Here is a 23,456-nt window from a genome sequence, read left to right as displayed (position 1 = left end):
CATTCATTCCCTGGAGGGCCCGCTGGGCAACACTTGCCTCTCTAGGATGACCGCTTCTCAGAAGGCAGGAAAGCCCCTCTGGAAGCCCTTCTCTCTTTCTTTCCCTCCTCCCTCTCCATCTCCCCGCCTTCCCATCAAGCACTATCTCTTTCCCGAGTTCAAACAGTGAGAGGACTCGCACCGCAGGACTCAGCCCGGCTCCGAGCGCCCCCCCACTCCCAGCCCCTTCGTCCTCCCTTCTCGGGCGCCTTCCCTGCCCGCCACTGCCCCCTGGCGGACGAGGCCGAGAGCGCCCTGGCCCCGGGGTTCAAGGGCTCTCCCGGCCCCCCGCGGCCCCCGCCCTAAGCTGGGCCCCCGCCAGCCCCACGCAAGCTCGCTCGCCCGGCCCGCTCCCTCCTTCTGCTCGCTGCCCCGCCACTTCCTCTTCTGCCTGCCACCCCGAGGGACCATGGCGAGGTTCAGCTGGGGATACGGCGAGCACAATGGTGAGCGCCTTCCGCGGATGGGAGGGGTGAGAGAGGGGGCTCTGCGCCGGGGACGGCCGAGGGGGACCGCCCGCTTCCCGGAGTCCGCCGACCGCACTCTGCCAATCCACACTTGGCGAGAAGCTTTTCGGTTTGTCTTTTGAATGAGCAGCGCTCCCCGGAGCCACACGCAGGGAGCGGAGGGAAGGCATAGTCCTGCGTGGACAGGGAAAGCGTCTCGGAGGCTGTTGATAGTGGGGGTGAGTTGACGTGCGTTAGCCCTGTCACGATACCCTAGACCCCGAAATCTTCAGATATGTCCCCTCGCTTTCATTTGAAAAGCCGAAAACTTTCTCTAGTAGTAACTACTTATCAATCAAAGGCACCGAGTTTAGAAATCTGAGGACATATTTCAATGAATCGAGGACAAGTTTGCTTTCAGTCTTCTAAGCTCATTATCTCTACGGGGAAACAAATCATGGAAAATATTTGAAAATATACTTAAGAAACTTTAATGACTTGAATTGCAACATTGAAGATTTACGTTGCCTTCTTGTCAACCAATGTACCGCAACTTTCTTAATAGCTAGCTGTTAGCTATAAAATATTTCCACAGCAACTTGCAGTTGGTTGACTGGTACTGCTGGTTTTACCAAGATTTTAGGTTCTTTCTTAGAAATGAAGTTATATTTTAAGCTACGTCTGCAGTCTGCATGCTTTCTCCTTCTCCTTCTACACATCCTTTCAGAGACTGAGGAATTAGCAAAGGATCATTGACATTGTAACACGTTGGTAAAAATGTGTTTATTGATGGAACCAACAGGAATAATAAGATGTATACTTTTCTTCTTGTATATCCTAAATTATCAAAAGTAAACCATTTTTCTTGTTTTTGTATTAAACTGAACTGATGATTTTCAAATAACCATTACTTGAAATGTTTGCAAAGCGACACCACAAAAGCCTTACAGTGAATCACTGTCAAAATTAGGTCTGAGAATAATGATAGTAATAATAATAATACTTTCTTGGATTAACATGCATATTATTCAGCAGTACTGTATAGTTAATTTTATAGAAAGCTTACTTTCACAAAGAAACAGAAAAGTTTCATTTCTAATTGTAGTCTTTTTGAGGCTATGACTAACTTGCCAGTTAAAAAATGGCAGCAGGTGAAAGTTAGAGTTTTAATAATGAAAGGTATAATTTAGGTGGATTCCTCTTTGAGACTGCAATTATAATCTTACATTTTGCTAATTTTCAATTTATGTTTGGGGAAAAAACCTGCAAAACAAATTTCTTTTAATTTCCCTCTCTGCTGGAATAACTTCTGTTATTGTTATTTAATAGTCACTGGGTGTTAACAGTGCCCTCACTATGATTAGGAAGGAGAAGCGTATTTTCAATCAATGAGTATTGATTACTCTTTAATATGTTCGAAAATATTGGCTCCAATTAAGTGCATCTGAAATTTTAAAAATCCATCTTAGAAATATGTGAAGGAGGTTAAGAGGTACAAACTTCCAGTTACAAAATAAATGAATCACGAGGATGAAATGTACAGTGTGGGGAATAAAGTTATGTAAACTTTTAACCTAAAGTAAAAAGTTATGTAATGTCTTTGTATTGTGACAGATGGTAAGTACACTTATCATGGTGATCATTTTGAAGTGTATAAAAATATTGAATCACTGTGTTGTGCACTAGGTACTAACATAGGTAAATTATGCTTCAAAAACAAACAAACAAACCTAGAGAAGAAGAGATCAGGTTTATGATTACCAGAGTGGGTGGGAAGGGGGAATTGGATGAAAGTGGTCAAAAGGTACACACTTCCAGTTATAAAATAAATAAGTACTAGGGATTTAATGCACAACATGTTACGTATAATAAACACGGCTGTATGTTATATATAAAAGTTGTCAAGAGAGTAAATCCTAAGAGTTCTCATCACAGGGAAAAATATTTTTTCTATTTCTTTGATTTTGTATCTATATGAGATGATTGATGTTAACTAAACTTATTGTGGTAATCATATTATGGGGTATGTAAGTCACATCATTATGCTGTACACCTTAAACTTACATAGTGCTGTATGTCAATTATATCTCAATAAAATTGGAGAAAACCGAAGAAAAAATGAAAATTTGAAAACATAAAAGAAAAATTCATCTTAGAAAAGCCATTAACAAGGAGTGATTTTGTATTTTGGCTAAGAATTGTAGGACCATTCCCTGCTTTTAGATTCAATAGCTTTCTGAGGACCACACCTTTAAGTAGATCAACTTTGGCAAAATCCTATTGGAAATGTGTTGTATCCTGACTGGGCAAGTTTTGTTGCTTGCCAGTTTAGACTGGCAAGAGCAGTGAATGAGCAGACAAAAGGAAACTTTAGCTGGGAATAGTAGCACTGATAAAATGGAACATCAAGAAGTGAGGCACTGGAAGTGGTTACCTTCACAAACAGCTTACAACTTCTTCCACAAACCTTTGACAGTTTTATTAGTTTAGTTTAGGAAATGTGACAATCACTGAAAACTGCCTATCTCTATGGATATTCAGAAAGTTCCTGAATCAATGGAAGAACTTCTGTATATCTCTATAACTATGTTTAAATGGGTTTAACGTTGCACGTAAAAGGCAAGGGAAAGGAACCTACCATCATGGTTAATAGATAATATTGACTAACGCAAAGTGCTATTATTTTTATCTTATTTTGGCTTGCCTCTGCTTTTAAAAATAGTTCTGGTTATAAAGGACTGGAAATAGGAGCATAAAGGAATTAAGAGGAGAAAGGTGCTCTTTCCTGATTGGAAAAAAGTTAATATGACATATGTGTTGCATACTTGAAATCCGATTCTCATTAGGTTAACTCATACTTGTGGGCAGTGAAATAGAACATTTTTTTCACATGAAAAAAGGACGAGATTGTATACAAAAAGAGTGTTAGAAAGGTAAATGAAAGTACTTAGTAAATAAGGAAATGCAATGCCTTTTCTGTAATAAGATGTAACGAAGGACTTTTGATGTTCAAGTTGCTTTCAAGTCCAAAGTGTATGATTCATAAGAGAACAATTTCTAAGTTATGTGTGTGGTTATGTATTCATGCTATGACTTTTTTGTACCTGAAGCATATGTAAAGGAAAGAATTTATGCTTTCTCTTTTGCAAAGAAGAAGAGTGATAAGGAGCGTTAGATTTAGAGATTGAAGCTGTTGATAATTATGATATATTTGCATTTCTTGAAATTTCATTCTAAATCTTATCTTTAAAAAATATTTGTTGTTGTTAGTAACAAATGCTTAATTCATTGTCATGCTGTGTCATCTTAGTTAGTACTTGACTTTTAGAGAAAGCAAGTTAGTTGGTTAGTGGAGTAGGGAAAAGCTTAGTCAGCAGCCATGCTCTACAGACCTGGTGGAGGTGGTGTAAATTACAGGCAGAGTAGAGGAGGAAATAAGAACCTCTAACCTGTAAAGTCTATAGACTGGCTTGGAGCTTACTTGAAGCTGCAACCTGGCTGTTGATTTTGAGAGGCAGGACTCGAATGAGTCTCCCAGAGAAGTGAGAGTAGACAAGGGAATTGTCAATTTATTGCTTCACCTCAATTTATCAAACATGTGTTCGATTTGGGAACTTGATGCGATTTTGACTTTGTGAATGAGGACCAGGATGCCAATTGTACCTTGTATTGGAATTCAAATGTAATATTGGCAAAACAACCCTGGAAGGACCTTCTGAAACACAGAAAGAGAGAAATAAATTGTTGCCTGACTCTACTGCAGAAAACCAACAATATTACATTTCCTGACATGGTGCAGTCATTTTATATGTGAAAAATTTACATATTTCCTTAGTTTGCCTGTTGCACATTCACAGGAAATTGAGCTGAGAACTGGGTGACATGTGAAGATACAGTGAGTGATAGAAGTGGGGAGAGCATTTTAAAGAACTACACCCTTTTTTGCTACACAGCTTTCTCAGCTCTGTTAGTCCTTTCAGCCCATAAACCTGACCTGTGGAGCTCTCACAGCTCATTCTTGGAGCTGAGACTGAATCCCATTGTTTTCAATGATGAATTGTAGTGTTGCTTTTAGTTCAGTAGAAGGCATTTGTGAAGTACTTTTAACATGTTCTTTTGTGTACAAGGGTGAGTTTAATTCTGAAGATGAATTAAGGCAAACCAGGAAGTTTCCATACCTATAATAAAAGCAGTTGGTCTTGTAAAACAAAACAAAACAATTAGATGTTAAAGTGCTGCGGGTAAAGATCGTATTTTATTAATCTTTGTATTTTCTTCAATGTCAAGTACAGTGCATTGCACTCAACAAGCATTTGCTGAATGAAATAACTTATTCAGTCCTTTTCTTTTGGTCCTATATGTTAAAGGTCCTATTCATTGGAATGAATTTTTCCCTATTGCTGATGGAGATCAACAATCTCCAATTGAGATTAAAACCAAAGAAGTGAAATACGATTCTTCCCTCCGACCTCTTAGTATCAAGTACGACACAAGCTCAGCTAAAATCATCAGTAATAGTGGCCATTCCTTCAATGTTGACTTTGATGACACAGAGGACAAATCAGGTTGGCTTTTCTTTTTTTGCTTGGTTGGGGTGAGGAGCTTGGTTGATTGGATGGCACATTCTTATCTTTCATATTTGAACTACCTATGCACTGTGTGTTCCTTATTAGTACTTTGCTAGAACTTAGAGTAAAAGTTTTGTTTGATTAGTTCATGGAATAATGTCTTTCACCTGGTGAATAAATAATAGACCAACCAAAAAAAAAACAACTAGTTTATTTGTTAATTTAAAAACTGAGTGAAGTAGAAAAGAGCATTTCCTTTTAAAATGAACATTTAATCCTTATTCAAGTATACCTCCTGCCCAAAGAGTAGATGATATCAAGTTTAAAAGTAAGATTAAAGAGAAGATCAGAGAGAATCATATTTTGGAACACTTTTTAAGGCTTCCGACAAATTATTTTTATCTTAAGTCTAATATTAGGATAATGCTGTACTTACTCTATTAATGAAAAATAAATTTTAAAAATCCTTAATTGGAAGAAAGTCTTCACTTATTCATTAAGCTCAGATTTAGTTTAGTAATAATATCTTGTGTTTATGGAGTGCTATATTGTTAGCAAAAATTATAAGCCCATTACATTTCTTCCTCATATTTGTTAAATTCATAAACGTGATTTGCTTTCATCAGAGCAATTTAAAAGATGCATAAGGAAAGATGAACACGTGGTACTTTTCCAACTTTTGGGTGGGTGGAGAAGTAACCTCACTTTTTACATATATTAAATTGTCTTTCCTTCAGGCCCTCAGTTTTATGAATCTGTATTAATAGGTATGGTTGATGTGATAGTACATTATAAAAGTAGTCCGAGGTTTCTAAGTACAAAGTTTATACCACCCATAATGGTAGTTTGATACTGTTTATGATCTCTCAAACAAAAACTTGAGGCTATCCATTCCTACTTTTAGAATAAGAAATGATTAGATTGTACTTCATCTAAAACTTTCTCATAAAAAACCTTAGTCATAAAAAATTCTTACTTTAATTTGCTCAGTGATGATCCTGGTCTTCTCTCTCTCTCTCTCTCCCTCTCTTTCCCTCTCTCTTCCTCTCATTTTCCCTCTACTTTGGGTTAATCAGTGGAATTAGTTTGTCTGTGTTTCCAGGTTTGACGCTGCGTCTGTGATGGGTAGTGTGTGCCCTCTCCCATAAGCAAAGGTCTCATTTCTATCTAGATCACAATGAAATTACCAGGGTTAATTGAAAATATCCATAAAGTACTTAGTATTCCTCTGAGACAGAAGCTACATATATATAGGTCATGATTCTCGTTCTTCTATCTCAAGATAAATGAAGAGAATGTTTCATGGTAATTTGGGGGATTAAATTAATTAAAACGTAGAAACCGCCATGGCTAAAATGAATTGTTGCTGGTTTTTCTTTTTCTTTGGTACAAACTATAAAAAACACAAAGATACTTCTGTAACAAGCCATTTTAACTTGAGTAAAACAGTCTCCATTTTATAAAGAAGCCATTCTTACCAAGGTTAACTCTCAATCCCACCAGTCAAGAGACCACAGGTGTGAAACCTTCCTCATGGTCCTGGCAGGGCTTCTTTGGCTGGGCAGCAGCACAACCAGTGGTTAACCTGTGGGGAGCCACTCCTCAAAATTTTAATAGTCCTTTAAAAAGCTACAGGTAGATGTGAAATTCACACAGGAAGAAATTCATTAGAGACAACTCTCCAATTGGCTGTAGCAGACAAGGGTGTTCTCCCCCTAGCTTCTGGTTTTTCGGAACATAGACAAGGTCCCCCCTCTCTGGGAATCACACCTGACTGGCCCCGTCACCCCTCCTGTGGCATCCCAGGCCTGTCCTCTTACAGAACTTCCCACATTGCATTGTGACTGCCAGTTGGTTCTTTCCACTCAGCTAAAGGCTCCCTGTGAGCAACAGCTGTGTCTTACTCATTTACCTAGCCTGGTGCCTGGCACACAGAGGGTACTCAATAAACGTATGTTTCAGTTAAAAGCATTTTTTTGGTATGATGTTTCTTGGAGGATATGGACAACACCATGGTATGGCATTAGGGTACAGATTGCATTAGTATATGTAGGTGAAGTCTCGATAGAATTACAAACCACCAGAAATCAATTAATATTTACCATTTGACACCTAAATAGTTTGAACATTGGTGGATTATTCATTGTTTGAACATTTAATTTTTAAAGGCTGTGGTACTAATTTTTAAGTTTTAATAAATGAAATAGTTCCTGGCATATAGTAAATACTCAATAACTACTAATAACTAGTGATAAAAATAATAATAAATAATAATGGTCTGTGTCCCTTCTGTGGATAAGATATGTTGTGCTGAAATTTTAAAAATATGTTAAAAGGAAGGAAGCAGCTTTCTTGCTAAGAAAGGCCTACTAAGAATGCTAGTAACTTGATGGATTCAGTGACTGTTCTTTAATTTTCATCTCTAAAAATTGTCAATTTCTCAGTTATAATCCTGTTATCTAGTTCTAGGTAACTGCCTGAAGTTAACCAAATGTACAAGATCTTAAATTATATATTAAAAAAGAAAAAAAACAGAAAAAGATGGGGGGTAAGCATACCTTAGTTGTGTGATCCACGCCCCCCCCGCCCCGAGCCAAGATATACAGGAAACTAAATTGTCAATCTGTGACAATGATGTATTATAAAACTTTATTATAATTATGTTTCCTTCTATAAGTTTCTTGAGGATAGGGATGGCCTTGCTCATTGTATACTTAGTATTGAACACAGTTGCTGACCCATTGTAAGCTCTTAAGAATTGTTGAATGAATGAGTGATCCGAGAGTAACTTGGTGTGCGCATGCTCAGAGCAAAGGAAGCCAGAAGCCAGACTAATGAAGACTGTCCTGGCTCTGAAAAGAATTCAAGTCCCAGTAGCTAGGACCATTCCTATCTTCGTTCTCTCTTTCTCTCTCTCTCTCACTATAATCCTGGCAGATCTGTGCTCTTTGTTCTTTTCCTAGATTCCAAGCAAAATATAGATGTGCTGTTCATTTAGTTTTACTTCAGAGAACTCTTTACCATACAGTGATCAGTCCATGACTTTTATTAGATTCACAAGTCCTAAGACTATGCGCTTTAGTGATGCTCAGGTCACTTCAGTAGCATCCTTACAAACTGAAGTTTGTGGGGGAGTGTTTCTACAGGTGAGGTCTCTTTCTTACTTTATGTTAGTAACATTTATTGCTCCGGGAACTGTCCTAGACATTGGGTATACAAGAGAATGAGATCAATTCTGCCTTAAAGGAGTGTGTATCCTAGTGAGATAGACAGTAAATGCATGAACAGACAAGTGTTTTGCTTTCTAAATGAATTTTTTTCTGATTTTGTTTTGCCAGCCTTGCTTATCATTTTAGGCAGCTGACTACAGTGTAGTTTCAGAAAGTGAGTAGAGTAAGCAAATTACTAACAATTAAAAAAAAGTTAAGTTCAATAGAGTAATGCATATGTTCCTAGTTGGTCTTTGCAGCATATAGCAAATGACAGATCTCCTTTTACTAAGTTATTAAAATTTTCTCAGACTTTAAAATTAACTCTGGTTTCTTGATCTCTGTAGATCTCTTATATGAAAGTTTTATTTGGAATAGACTTTTTTTAAAATCTTAATGGAGGGGTACGTGAAGTATTTTATATATATATATATATATATATGCTAAGTGTGATTTTGGAGAAATAATTACTAGTTTTCAAACATAAGATGGAAACAATATATATTTATTCATCTAGGTTGGAAAGTAAGATGAAGAATTTGACTCTTTAAAACACTAAATCATCCTCATTAAAAAACAATTTTTGTCATCATTATTCATTTTGTATCATAGTTTAGCTGTTTAGTTGTTTTATTATAGACCATCTCAACGTTGGCGATTAACCTTGGTATTTTGACTCATTTTTTCCCACTCTGTGTTTCTTTGGTAGAGCACTGCTCCAGGAGAATGGTCTTCATGATTAGACATTTGATCATAGTCCCAGGTTGGATATTTTAGTTAAAACACTCCAAGTCCAGATATGTAAAAAGTAAGGCAATCTCTGTTGCTTAACTAAGCAGAGCTGTGCTAATCTGGCTTTAAACCCTGGATTCAGAGCAGGCTTTCCAGAGATCAACCAGTACTCTTGGATGTTTCCCTAATAATGTGTGTGTCTTTTGGTATCGCTTTCTTTCTCCTGAGCCAGCTTGTTTGCATCTTCTCCCAAAGTCAATTCCACATTGATCACTCAAGCTCTCTAAGCTGCTTTTTATCTGTGAAGGAATGACTTCACGGTTCAGCTCAGGTCTTATTACGCAATAGCGAGGGAAAAAGAGACACTAGAGCTGTTGATTTCTTTTTGTTTGGAATGCCACTGCATCCATGCTATATGGAGTCAGGGAAATGAGCCTTTTAAATTAATTTATCTGTGAATCATCTTTGAAACTGTTTGTTTAAATACAAATCAAATATTTTATTCATTCCTTCATCAAATATTTATTGTGCGTCTCCTCTGTGATGGTTACTATGCTAGGTGATGGGATGGGTACAACAGAGACCCGAGCAGATGGTCTCTGCCCTCGTGAACACTGTTCCGTGGGAGAAGAAACAGTACAATTTTCTGTTTGTGACAGAGTAACAGAAGAGCAAGCCCTAGAGTCTGGTGTAAGTGGTTCTCCCTTCTCTTTTATTTTTCAGAGAGCTCTGAACATAGCTATCTTTATTTATTGTAAAGAAATCTGGATGCAAATGAATCTAAAGGAAGCCCCAACCATTCAACCTTACAAAAGATTTTATTATATACGCTCCCATTTTTTTTTCCTTAGGCAGTTTCAGGAATTGTAGAAGTTAAAGAACATCCAGTCCAATCTCCTAATTAAACAAACAATCACAAATATAGACAAGAAAGCTGAAGCCCATAGAGGCTTAAATGAGTTTTGAAAGGTGGCATAGTTTAGTAGCCAAGCTGGGACTATTCCCACATCTGCTGATTCCAACTACTATACCAACTCTTAATTAACTGATGTTCAACTTCAGCCGAGTCAAACCAAGTAGGGGAGAAATGAATTCAGTTGTACTGGTTAATACAGATGGCAGTCTGGATCATTCTTTCTCCTACAGTATAGCTGAAAGAGGAGTGTGCCTTAGTCAAATGTATTATCTTGTCTTTTGTTGTTGTTGTTTGTAGAAAATTGCATGCGATACCTCTTAACATCTTTTGCTTCTTATATAAGGTGCATCATTCTTGACAAATTTTGAGATATATATATATATATATATATATATATCTTCTGAAGAGGAGGGTAATTTAAATCAAACTATTGTTAAAGGCTGCACCATACCAATAAAACACTTAATCCTGTTGGAATGTCAATGAGAGATTAGCAGTGCTTTTGATGTAATCAGTATGCGATGCTTCCACATCTTCACATATCCTTTAAAACATGCTCAATAAAGATTAATTGGGAGGAGACAGTTTAGGAATATGTTTTCTACTAAAAATCTTTTCTGTATACTTAATATATGATTCTATTGCCACGGTTTTAGAGATCATATGTGTTGAGGCAAAGTACTAAAATATACTCTGCCAAAGTGACAAAGATATGATGGATTATTTTAAAAGTGTTAATTTTGTCCTGTATTTCATGTTTCCCCAAGAAGATAGAATTCAAGTATAAAAGACATGCTTACTTTGCCAGTTTTTGTAGTAATCATAACAGCAATAAAATAGTAATAATAGCTAACGTGTCCAGCATGCTGACTTTCTGCCAGGCAGTGATAAGTACTTTGTGTTCAATTTTTCTTCTGTTTTTACAACAGCATCAGGAGGAGGTAACATTACTCTCTGGAGGTTATAGACAGGAGAGCTGAGGTTTCAAAGTTAAAGGATTTGTGCAAGATGACACAGTTAGTAAATAAGGCGTGAGCCCCAGGGCTCCTAACGCTGAAGCCTGTTCTCTGACCGTATTGCTAGGCTGCTCTACCGTGTTCAAGATGGAGCTCTTAGCACATCACATTTTTATTTAGAGAGGCTGACATTCTCCATTAAACAGAGCAATTCTTTACCTCTACAAACTCCCAGTTTCTGCTACTTTTAACCAGTGTGTCTGTTTTGATTTACAAGATATTCCATAAAAACCTGTATTGTGGACTCTTTAACCTTTTAAAATGTTTGGTTTTACTCCTCATATATTTAAAAGTTGTATTCCTGTCAGCCATCTGAATGACATTTATAAAAAATTCCTTGAAGGACATGGAGATGTTGAGTGATCCAGGGAGATGCTGTGGGTTGTGACAGGATGTGTAATTGTTTTTTCTTGCTGACAATTTAAAATGTATTGATGTTTAGTTCTGCGTGGGGGTCCTCTCACCGGAAGCTACAGGTTACGACAGTTTCACCTTCACTGGGGGTCCACCGATGATCACGGCTCTGAACACGTGGTGGACGGCATGAGATATGCCGCAGAGGTGAGCCATCAGACTTGTATTCATCATTCAGAGTTTTTCTATGTGATGGGGTTTTGGGGACACAGAAGACAACTCTCCTTATGCCACATTAGGTATCTCAGTGGCTGAAATCGCTTTATTCTGTCAGCATGAGAGTTTATCAACATGAGAGCCACACGTTTGGCCCTTCTGAGTCTTAGAGATTAAGGTTTTTGTGCCATTTTAGAAATGAATAAACTGGAGACTTAGACTAAGTAGCTTATCCAGCTAGGAAGCAGTTGAGATGGCTTGAAACCCAGGTCTGTCCAATACCAATTACAAACTCTGTTGTATTTCCTGAAAAGCCAGTGAGAAGGGAGAGAAAGAAACATTTGGTTTAGGCCCAACTGTGTACACATTTGGTCCAGACACAAATATATACTAAGATCACGTAAAGTCCATATAATAGAGTTAATAGTAAGTGGCCAAGTTCCTCGTAGGGAAAAAAAGTAAAGTCACAAACTCTCCTAAGCTCTACATTACCTCTACAACCCCAGGTATTAAAATGGAGTCTCTGTTAATTATTCAGGTCGTTGGTAAAGCAGAATAGGATGAAGTGTTCATTGACTTGTTTTTTTTCCATTGGGGAGTGAACTTCTTTTCCTTATAATCATATTCATTAATAATATTCTACTTTTTCTAATCCTCTGGTTAAAGGACAAAGCATAATATACTTCAAGCTTTAAAACAGTTAAATATTGGGCTTCCCTGGTGGCGCAGTGGTTGAGAGTCCGCCTGCCGATGCAGGGGATACGGTGTGGAGCGGCTGGGCCCGTGAGCCATGGCCGCTGAGCCTGTGCGTCCGGAGCCTGTGCTCCGCAATGGGAGAGGCCACAACAGTGACAGGCCCGTGTACCGCCAAAAAAAAAAAAAAAAAAAAAAAACAGTTAAATATTGCTAACACCCAGCTTTACCATGAGATGAAAGTGAATTATTGTGTGATTCAACCAAAGCTACTTATGTGAAAATATATAATGTGGCTTGTGAGTCGCCTAGGCAAGACAGAGCAAATGTTACCAGGCAAGTACAGTTTTTCTTCATTTTTCTTGTGATTACTGACCTGTGAAGTTGAGACACTCTTTTATAGCCCTGCTGTTCAGAGAGATTCAGCACACAGACTTCTTTCCAGTTTTATTTTTCTGTTGACTTATGCATCTGCTCTCTGAGACTATCAACCAAAACGTCCTTCTACTAAAACACTTTTGCTTGAGGCCAAGTGCTTAGGGTATGGGACCTGCACTTTCCTTGGGGTGGAGGAATAAAATCTACATCCAAAGTGGACAAAAGATGCCAAGAATGTACAAAGCAGAACTCCTGAATCTGTACAGTGTCTCAGTTTATATCACCTACTGAATAGTTTTCATGTTTGCTTTCTAAAGTTTTGTGTTCTAAATTTGACATGTTCTAACTTTCAAAAGCTTTGTGCAGATTAAGAGCTGGCTTTGGATCACTGAACTGTAATTTTCCTAAGCCGCTTAGGAAAATTGGTCACATTGCTTTATGTTTACACCTTCTAACTTCATAAACTTCAAAGTATACTCTCAGAGAGGTTGACTCTGAGTTGGCAAGTGGTTTCCTGGAAAGGGCCCTCATATATCCTGAAATTAGTCAGAGGCTCAGAGTCCTTACTTGCAGAGCAAGGGCCATCTTTGTAGGTTTTCCTTCTTGAAGAAGATGAAGCTTTGACTGGAATTTCACACTGTTCTTTAATGTATGTTTAAGGCTATTTATTTCATTTGTTCATGCATGCATGCATTCGTTCATTCTTTTAAGAGTTCATTGAGATCCTAGCATGTCCCCCATCTTGGCCCATCTTACTCATGCTCATCCTGAAGGGAGTGCTGGGAAGGAGGAGGGATGGGTCAGGAAACACTTCCTCATGGAAAAGGCTTTACCCAAACCTGAAGCAGGAGCAGGAGTGAGCCAGGCAAAGGGGAGAGCGCCTGCATAGACTCATGTGTGAGTACTGGGGCTGGGGAAGAGTATAACATATTCTCACATATTTGAAGAACAGAATGGCCAATGTGATTAGAGCACGAAGTAAAAAGGGGAGAGTTGTCAGGGGTAAAGTTGGGAGGCTAGAGGCATCTCATCTTACTAAGGTAAGTCACGTGAGTATTGCAAACTTTATTCTTAGTGCAACAAGAAGCCACTGATTGGCTTTGAATCAGGAAGTGATCATATACATGTTTTAAAAATATCATTCAAACTATAGTTTGAGAATAAATTGGGTTGAAGCAGGAGTGGATAAAGGGAACCAGTCAGGAGGCTTTGGGAATATTCCAGGTAAAAGGACATAGTGCAGCTGGAGGGCTGGCTGGCTGGAAGTGCCACTTCAGTGGGGTGATTGGTGATTACTTGGGGTTGAGGGTGAGGGAGGGAAGGAGTCAGTGTTTCTGGCTTGAGATAGGAATGTAACTGGAAGAAGAGGAAGTCTGGGTCAGACCTCAGGGTTGGTGGGTGTTCAAGGTTGACAATAAACAAATAAATAAATTGGATGTGGTAAGTTCTTTGATAGGAACAATACCACATGATCTGGTAGAGTAACTGGGTGCTTAAGAAAGGCCTCTTTGAGATGATCAGTGAATTGAGACTGAATGACCAGAAGAAGCCACTCTGAGGAAATCTAGGGAGATCTTTCTGGTAAGTGAGAACAGCGGGTCCAGGTGCTCTCAGGAAGAAATGAGGTTGGCATGTTCTAGAAGACAAAGACATTGGCTTCCAGGATTGGAGTTAATGAGAGAGGAGAAATTATTAGCCATGTTCCAGAGAGGCCTGCAGGGGCCATACCAAGTTGGGCTTTGGGGGGCTTGGTGAGCAGTTTGGAGTTTATCTTCATGTAGCAGGACAAGGACAATGGAGGGTTTCGAGCAGGGCAATGGCATGTTCTGCTTTATATTTTATAAAGTATAGCTAGCTGCTCCGTGGCTAAGAGTTTGGGCAAACATTGAAGAAGCAGGGAGACAAACTAGAAGGCTATGAACGTGTTCACATGAGCGATGATGGTGATTTGTACTATGGGGTGGTGGAGATGAAGAGAGCTAGAGGAATCCATATGTTTGGGGGGTAAAATCCATGGGATTTGCCAAGGAGAAGGATGTCAAGATTGAAGGAAGGAAAAAGAGGAATCTAGAAGCACTCTTAAGATTTTGGCTTGAGCAACCATGAGAATGGTTGTGCTATTTGCTGAGATGCGAAAGTCCAGGGAGGAGCAGGCTGCAGACAGGAATGAACTGTCTGTTTGGACATGTTAAGTTGGAGAGACAACTATAGATATTCTAGTCTCGTGTTCAAATAGGCTACTGGATACAAACCTGGAGTTTAAAGAAGAGGTCAGGGTGGGAGATGGAGGTATTTGGGAGTCATTTGCGTTGGGTTTCAGGTTCAAAAGGATCCCTTTGTGCTTGGCTATCATAAGTGATTCCTAGGGGTTGTTTAGTTTTTCCAGCTACTTTTGTACCTAACTTCAGGACTATCATCAAGTTGTGTCCTCTTAAAAAATAAAAATATGGGGCTTCCCTGGTGGCACAGTGGTTGAGAGTCCGCCTGCCGATGCGGGGGACACGGGTTCGTGCCCCGGTCCGGGAAGATCCCACATGCTGCGGAGCGGCTGGGCCCATGAGCCATGGCCGCTGAGCCTGCGCGTCCGGAGCCTGTGCTCCGCAACGTGAGAGGCCACAACAGTGAGAGGCCCGCGTACCACAAAACAACAACAACAACAAAAAAACAACAAAAAAACACCCACCCACATTTAAAGCTGTAACCTATAAAAATTTAATTTGGAGCCTAATCTAATGATTACAGATATTAAAGTAATCTAATTCATGAAAGACTTTATCCCGAGAGTCACCTATCTACAAAAAGTAGGCTAATAGTTCACTGCATATTTGGAACTTTATCTGATTACAATTTATGCCAAATACATAATGAGTGTATTAAATATGTAGTTGATAGTAAAATTACAATTTCAACATTAATGAGCACATTTTATGAAGCAATAGTATGCAATTTAAAAATACTAAAGTTGAAAAAAAAAAAAAAAAAAATAAAAATAAAAATACTAAAGTTGAAAAATACTATTCTTTAGAAATTGCTTTCCAGTAGGGAAGAATCTTATTTCCCTTTTTTTTTTTTTTTTTTTTTGGGTTAGGCAGGCCTCTCACAGCCGTGGCCTCTCCTGTTGCGGAGTAGAGGCTCCGGACGCGCAGGCTCAGTCAGTGGCCATGGCTCATGGGCCCAGCCGCTCTGCGGCATGTGGGATCTTCCCGGACCGGGGCACAAACCCGTGTTCCCTGCATCGGCAGGCGGATTCCCAACCACTGCGCCACCGGGGAAGCCGTTATTTCCATTTTTACAGTGGCTACTATAACTTCTTGTCATTCAGTTCAAATCACTGTGGCTGTCACTGTTAGAAAATGTGAGTTTGTTGTTTGTTTGAGTTTTAGTTCAAATACAAATGCTAATAAAGCTGATATCAGTGGCTCTGAAGATACTGCTGCCAGTTAAGCAAAGTGTGTGGCAGAGAGAAGGACTTGTTTTTTTTAAAAAACAAAACATTTTTCTTGCTTTAGTCTCCTATAATATTTCAAACAATTGTTTTTAACCAGTGGAAGGATATACAGATAGATTCATGTCTCTTTAGTTACACATTCATTTTCTAATCCGTTGGAGTTGTGAACATAAAGAGGGCATTTCACATCTTTCTATCTCTTTGGTGTCATCTCTTACAAAGTGAATTATGTTGGCAACGGAGCCACTTAAAACAACTTCAGCATACTTTCCTACCTCTTCCTTACAGTGGAACATCCTCTGTCTCATGTGAACCACATGAATTTTGTTTCGTCATCCAATGTTTTCAGGCTTTGTGCCTCTCCCAGCTATCTGACATCAACATAGAACATGGCACCAGAAGAATCCGCTTCTGTATTTTCCATTTAGATATGCCACAGTCTTCCTTGATTGTTCGTGAATGGTGCACTACTTTATAGTTTTATAGTTCCCAGTTTATGGTAACTCTTATTTATCTAGAAAGCCTCCCATATTAGTTGCCTGTGAGATGTGAAGTTATATTTAAAGGAAGGGGTAAAAATATTCATTTGAATATACTAAATTCTCTCTGTAACAGCCAGAAAGGTGATTTGTGCATGAAACCCTTCATAAGTAAGTGTTTCCTCCCCAAGGTGCCAAAAGGACTCATTTGAAAGAGATCTTATCTGAAGTCCATCCTTCATGGAGGGTCCTTGGACAACATGGCCGAGTCATGATCTTGGCCAAGTCATTTGGATGCCTGCATTGCCCTCTGGATTCTATCTCAGTTTGTCCTTCCCTTAACCAGGAATGAAGACCCTCTAAGAGTGGTCTTCTGCCTTACTGTCATTCTACAACCCTTCACGCTTGTTTGTGAGTTTGGGATACTGCATTGTTTACTATTGTAGGACATTTAGGACACCTTTGGAAGTTGTGAAGTGGGTGAAGCCTGTTTTCTAGAGTTCCAGGTTCTCCAACTCCTTGTCTCTTCCTTCTTTTTTCCCCTCTCATCAGTAGCACCAGCTGCCTCTCATTTTCTTCCTCAGATGTCTCTGTTTACAAGACCCTGAAGCCTCTTTTTCCCTCTTAAAACTTGCTCTCAACAGAGGATCTGAACATATTCTTAGAAGTTAGAAAATGTGTAAATACCGCTAAAAATAATTACCCCTAAGGAGAATTTGCATTTTCAAGCCATAAAAAGTCTTAAACTGCAGCGATGAACATTTGACTGGCAGTTTCAGGAACAACTGGCGCTGTTCTCAGCAGCAGGATTGTCCCCAAATACCTGCTGTGTGGAGGTTGACTTCTCCACTTGCCTGTGACCCTGCACTCGTGCGTTGGACTCAGCCGCCAGCTGGGGTCTAATTGAAGGTTGCACAGTTGCAGTCCCATCTGTGGACATGGGGGAGCCCTGAGTCACTTGGGAGCAATGGTTGGAGATTGTTAGGGCTAGAGAGGCTTGACAGGATGCTGCAGAGCCTTCTAGTGATGTGGACTTCAGCACAGTCCGCCACAGACCAAAGTGACATGGACCTTCACCTGTGTACTTTAGTTTTTAGACAAAAGTAAAGAGGAGGATTCGGACATTATACATATAAGTGCACAACACCAGAAGATCTATATAAATGTTTTATTTGTATTTATGTTTTTAAGGGTGTTTAAAAAAACATTTGAATTATGTTGTGTTCCTCCCTTTCAGCTCCACGTTGTTCACTGGAATTCAGACAAATACCCCAGCTTTGTTGAGGCAGCTCATGAGCCAGATGGACTAGCTGTCTTGGGCGTATTTCTACAGGTGAGAATCACTAATTTCATTTTGAATAACTAGTCAGCCATGTTGGATAAAGAGTTTCAATCATGGGGTAGACGGTCTACCATTTTTTAATAGTAAACTAGTTCTAGGTTTAATGTTTTCCCTTTGAAGTGAATTTTAAAGTTTTGTATATTATTTTATGGTTCATCTAAGGGCCCAGAACTACCCTAGGAACATTGTCTTATGAAACGTCTCATTGTCCATTGATCATTTTTTTGTGAATAGCAAATGCAGATGCAGCAACAATAGTAGCAGAAGTAACAACTGAGATCTTGAGAAGAAAATCTTTATAATAGGCTCTTCCTGACTGCTCAATATTTGGAGATACAGGATAGGGTAAAATTCAAGTTCCTGATTCTTTTTTTGTTTTGGCGGTACGAAGGCCTCTCACTGTTGTGGCCTCTCCCGTTGCGGAGCACAGGCTCCGGACGCGCAGGCTCAGCGGCCATGGCTCACGGGCCCAGCCGCTCCGCAGCATGTGGGATCTTCCCGGACCGGGGCACGAACCCGTGTCCCCTGCATCGGCAGGCGGACTCTCAACCACTGCGCCACCAGGGAAGCCCAAGTTCTTGATTCTTGAAGCACTAGTTTGACCACAATAGTATTTTGTCCCAAACACACTGACCATTTAAAAAGATTCTGTTGTATTTTCCTTTGTCTGATATCCACAGCAGGTATCACTGTCATAATACCTGTGGGTGGGCTGTGCTGCTCAACTCCCACTGTGACCACATTCCTTAGGGTGTGCACTTTCGATATGCCCCTGACTCTGCGTGATGTTGATGTTGTAAGTCGTTGCACTGGGACAGGGGGAAGCGTGGGGCAGAGCAGAGACTGGCATGCATAGCAGCAGCTCCTTTTTTTGGTCCCCAAGTCTGGTGGTGGCAGTGAGATCCAAGTGGGGCAAGGCATTATACTTGAATCCCAAGGACTTAAAGCCCTCAGAGAGATTCAGGACACCCCAAATAAATGAAAAGAAGTACATATATTTTTCTGAAGGATTCTCCTCATGGTGATATATTCCCTTGATTCAGGACCTCAAGTCATTTTAAGCTGAAAGTGGGAGATGTTTTCCTCTAATGTTTTGATTGTCACCAATAGTTGGTTTGGATCTAGGGTCCGAAAGTCACATCTGGTTTAATAGTGCAGGTGTTATGTAACAGTTTCCTAAGCAAAGTTTCTCTCGAGAGAATCTGTACCCTGAACATTCATAAAGCTGACAAATAAGAAGCTGTTACTGCTAGTTTTGGAATCGAAGTTATAGTTCAGCCAAGGAGCCCTGTAATATTATCTTGTTGTTTCGATTTTTCTGGCGTGATAAGGCTGGCAGGTGAAAGAGAGCCTCACTATAGAACAATCACTGTTTGTTCTGGGCTGGCTTAGGTTTTTTTTTTTTAAAAGAATTTAAAAATAGTGACTGAAATGGAGTGATGCAGACCTGATGTGCTACAGTAACCATTTCTTCTGAAATGTTGTGTTTTCAGATTGGTGAGCATAATCCCCAACTTCAAAAGATTACCAATATTTTGCATTCCATTAAAGAAAAGGTAAAATTAATTGCTATTTACTAGTGACTAATATATTCCTTGGTTTCTCCTGAATTCTCTTATCTTCCTTTAAAAATTTAGACTTTGACATAGCATATGCTGCAGGCTTGGAAGCAGGTTTGGAACATACTTGACCAATAGAACAGAAGTAGTTTATTACCACTTATCTCTTGAAAATTATGAAGGGGTCTTAAGTTATCTAAAACAATCACTAATGCATCTATTTTTGCATAATTAGTTTCTTTTGTTGGAGTTTTGCAGAGTAAGCCTTTAGTGGCAACACATTTTAAAGACCACTTACATTAAAAAATCAATCTTGAGCTTCTTAAATAAATCTAGGTGATGCGCTACTTCATCTTAGATTTTTAGATTAAGGCAGATTCTTTTTTTTTTAAGATATGAAAAGCAGATACTAAATAATTCCATGAATTACAGAATTCCAGTGAAATAATATTTCAATGGATGTATGTTTTTTTGAGGTCTGTGTAAAGCTTTCCCATTGTAATTTGTGGGAATTCTCTTTTCTTCCTCAGGGTAAACAAACTCGATTCACAAATTTTGACCCATTATCTCTGCTTCCTCCACGCTGGGATTATTGGACATATCCTGGTTCGCTTACAGTCCCACCTCTTCTAGAGAGCGTCACATGGATCATTTTAAAACAACCTATAAACATCAGCTCTCAACAGGTATATCGTTTTTTCCACATTGATCCTGATTCACTAGGGGAAACTGGGCTTAATCTTGTGTGTGTGTGTGTGTGTGTGTGTGTGTGTGTGTGTGTGTGTTTTTCAAACCCTGCCCTCATTTCTGCTGTTGTGAAGCCTGAAATTAAGGCTTTACCTTTCTCTTCATTAGTCAGATGGGTGGTTGGACCAGATGAGATTTATGTCCCTTTCTTATTTGACCTTCTATGATTAGATGATTTCTTTCCCATTTCCTAGAAATGCAATGTGCAAACAGGCATGGGTGGAAGTGAAGTGCCACTTTAAGGGCTATACTTGTTTGTTTTTATTTTCTTTTGTGTGGTCTGAGATATTAACAGTCTGGGATACAAATGGGAAAATCAGGAGAGAAGCTTATCTCAAAAGGTGATAGTCTCCTTTTTGACCTCAGTCCCTGGACCTGCCTCCCCTATAGATCTCACATTTAGAAAGGGAATGGTGAGAACAGCCTTGGGCATAGCACCCTAAGAAATGTGTGTACTTGTTAAATTTAAGAAGTCCATCTGATCTTTTGGCTTTTATTGGCAAAACTGTTGTGAAGCTGCCTGAGGGGCTTTAAGCATTTGCTAAGAGGCTGTGGGTGGCTGCCTGTACTCTTCTTGTGAGGACATTTCCTCACTGGTTCTTCTGATAAATGCTTATAGAGCCCCCATAGTCAGTCGGTCAGTCAGTCTCAGAATGTCTTTGATGCCCAGAGACTCTGGCCAGAGCTGTGAACCCACCCTGTGACTGACAAATCCGCCGGGTTGATGCTCTGTGCTCTGGGATGCTGTACCTAACGGGTTTTGTTTTGTTTTCCGTTTCAAATTATATGCTGCGAAATCTTAGTAAGAACATAGCCTAGTAATTTTTGCATCTAATAAAGTACTCCTGTCCTGGGCTGGCCCACCTCCCTAGTGGTTTATATCTTTCGTCCAATCAAAGACTAGAGCTGTTTCACCTTTACGAAGGTCATATCAGGTAACTTTTCCCCTTGGGGTGTTGAACACATCCAACTTCTGTCGACCTTGTCTTTAGAATGAAAGCCAAATAATAATCTGGGGCATACGTATTAAAACATTTTATAAAAGTTTGGGTAGAAATCCGGAGCTTGACTGACACGGAAATTCCTGTGAATTTTTTCCATCATAAATAAGGTGAGTTGCATCATGAGAAAAATGACCTGTCACAGATTCAGTGGCTTTATTAATGGAGTTCATTTTCCTCCCCTTCATGTGCTAAACTGTTTACTTTTACATTCTTTTATTAAATTTGAATAGGTTAATAGTAAGAGTTAATACATTATAACATCAAGTTAGTAATATTAAGGGAATAATGTTTTCCCTCATATTTCAAGAATTTCTTTATTCCTTAAAGCCAGTTGGAAAATAATTTTTTTCAATCCACCTGTGATTTGGAAAACAGTATATATCAAAATATATATTTAGTTACTTAAGATATATAAAGTTAACCGAATCAAAAATAACTCCCTGCAAGTTTAGGAATGACTGACTGCCTAGCTGTGAATTCATTACTGTATCTTATTTGAAGCTCAATTCATTAATGTTAATTATTAATGTGGTTTTTATGCAGTTAGAGTTTATAAAATAATAGCTGTATTTTAGAGCTTTAGTGTGAGTGGTAATTCACTTTGAGGCATTCACTTAAATCTACTGCAGCAGGAACACTTTCAGACATTTTATTTTTAACCAGATTGAAATGATTATCTGAGTAATAATCCCAATTATTATGATGATTATAATATCTTAATAATCCAAATTATCATGATGATTATAATATCGTAATAATCCAAATTATTGTGGTGATTTTAAGATTTAAAGAATGAAGCAAAAGATATTTTAAGAGTCAAATCCCATTTGAACCATGAGAAGAACATCAGAAAATGCCCAGTTGAGAGACATTCTCAATATACCTGATCAGTAGTCCTCAAAACTGTCAAGGTCATCAAAAACAAGGTAAGTCTGAGAAATTGTCATAATCACGAAATGCTCAAGGAGACAAGACAACTAAATATGATGCCATTTCCTGATAGGATCCTGGAACAGAAAAAGATTTTAGGTAAAAACAAAGGAAATCTGAATAAAGGATGGACTTCAGTTAATGATAACGTATTAATATTGGTTCACGAATTGTGAAAAATATACCACACTAATGCAAGATGTTAATAACGGGAAACTTTTGTGTGCGTCCTTAAAAGTGAATGAAAAGAAAATAAAACGGGAAACTGAGTGTGGGGTATCCGAGAACTAATTATTCTATCTTTGCAAGAATTCTGTAAATCCAAAACTGTTCTAAAATAGAAAGCATATTTTAAAAATCCAAAGCATGAAAGGGTTGATAAGATTATTTAGTTGCTTAACTCTTTTATATAAAGTAAAATGAAAATGTCTTTTGTGTATACCATTGATTTAAGGATTACTTTTCAAAGGATAATTTTTAATCTCAATTTTAGCAGCTCTTTATTTTAGAAACCACTGGAAAATAGTATTTTTATTTATTTTTCAATTCCACCATATAATGTCACTATCTGTGAAGATTAAATCCTCTTTTTAGTAAGTTGGTGCCAATTTTTTTCTAGGTTTTTTTCCTGCTGCTATTTCTTGCCAAGTCATCGTTTGACCTAAGGGGCAAATCAGATGGTTTTCATTTTCTTTTTCTTGATCCAAGTCCATTTTTCTCCCCAAAGAAAAAGAGTCATTTACGGGAATGCTTGATTTAACTGCCAGGCCAGTAAACAGATACACTGTTTTTTGCTACTTCTGATAACAGATCTGTCATTCTTTGGAAGGCTGACTTCTCTTGCCAAGTCTCTTTGGTTTATGCCAGATTATCTATAGTGGCTTACTGACCTGCTGCAATTTGATGTGCAGAATACTTGGCTTTAATTCTGTACTCCTTTTTAAAGAATTTGTTTTCTTTTTTTGTTTATTACGATATTTGCATACAATAAAATTCATGAATTTTAGTGTGCAGCTGACGATTTTGGTTATTGTAACAACCACTACAATCAAGACATAGAATGGATCCCTTGGCTGAAAAAGTTTCCTTGTGCCCCTCTGTACTCCATCTTCTTCCTCGTCCATGGCCCCAGGCAACCACTGAGATGCTGTCACTAGAATGTTATCATTTTAAAATTTTATTTAAATGAAATCATACAGTACATAAACACTCCTGCTCCTCCTTCAGGTTTGGAGTTAAAGGCCTTTTCCAAGAGGGAGCATTCAAAACACTGTGACAGAGTATTTTCTCTCAGTCTGTGGTTTGCCTTTTTTTTTTCACTATATGTTTTTTTTTTTTTTTTTTTCGGTACGCGGGCCTCTCAGTGTTGTGGCCTCTCCC

General features: G+C 38.7%; 1 protein-coding gene across 4 annotated transcripts in view; it reads left to right on the top strand.

The window, feature by feature from the left end:
• The first annotated feature begins 374 nt into the window (after positions 1-374).
• CA13 (carbonic anhydrase 13) overlaps positions 375-23,456 on the top strand; it is a 31,631-nt gene continuing 8,549 nt past the window's right edge. Inside the window, exons 1-7 of one of the 4 annotated variants that reach the window (XM_029223037.1) lie at positions 375-485; positions 4,853-5,050; positions 11,369-11,487; positions 17,732-17,827; positions 19,330-19,392; positions 19,926-20,081; positions 21,930-22,444. In XM_029223037.1, coding sequence (XP_029078870.1) covers positions 449-485; positions 4,853-5,050; positions 11,369-11,487; positions 17,732-17,827; positions 19,330-19,392; positions 19,926-20,081; positions 21,930-21,935 — 675 coding nt within the window. In that variant the 5' untranslated portion in view covers positions 375-448 and the 3' untranslated portion in view covers positions 21,936-22,444. Of the gene's footprint in view, positions 486-4,852; positions 5,051-11,368; positions 11,488-17,731; positions 17,828-19,329; positions 19,393-19,925; positions 21,314-21,929; positions 22,445-23,456 lie in introns of those variants that run through there. The other 3 variants (XM_029223038.1, XM_029223035.1, XM_029223034.1) reach the window with 3 other exon arrangements.

Source organism: Monodon monoceros, unplaced genomic scaffold (genome assembly GCF_005190385.1).
Source record: "Monodon monoceros isolate NGI ecotype Baffin Bay Population unplaced genomic scaffold, NGI_Narwhal_1 Super_Scaffold_14, whole genome shotgun sequence".
NCBI lineage: Eukaryota > Metazoa > Chordata > Mammalia > Artiodactyla > Monodontidae > Monodon > Monodon monoceros.
Note: the sequence above shows the minus strand (reverse complement) of the source record. Positions and strands in the feature narration are given on the sequence as shown.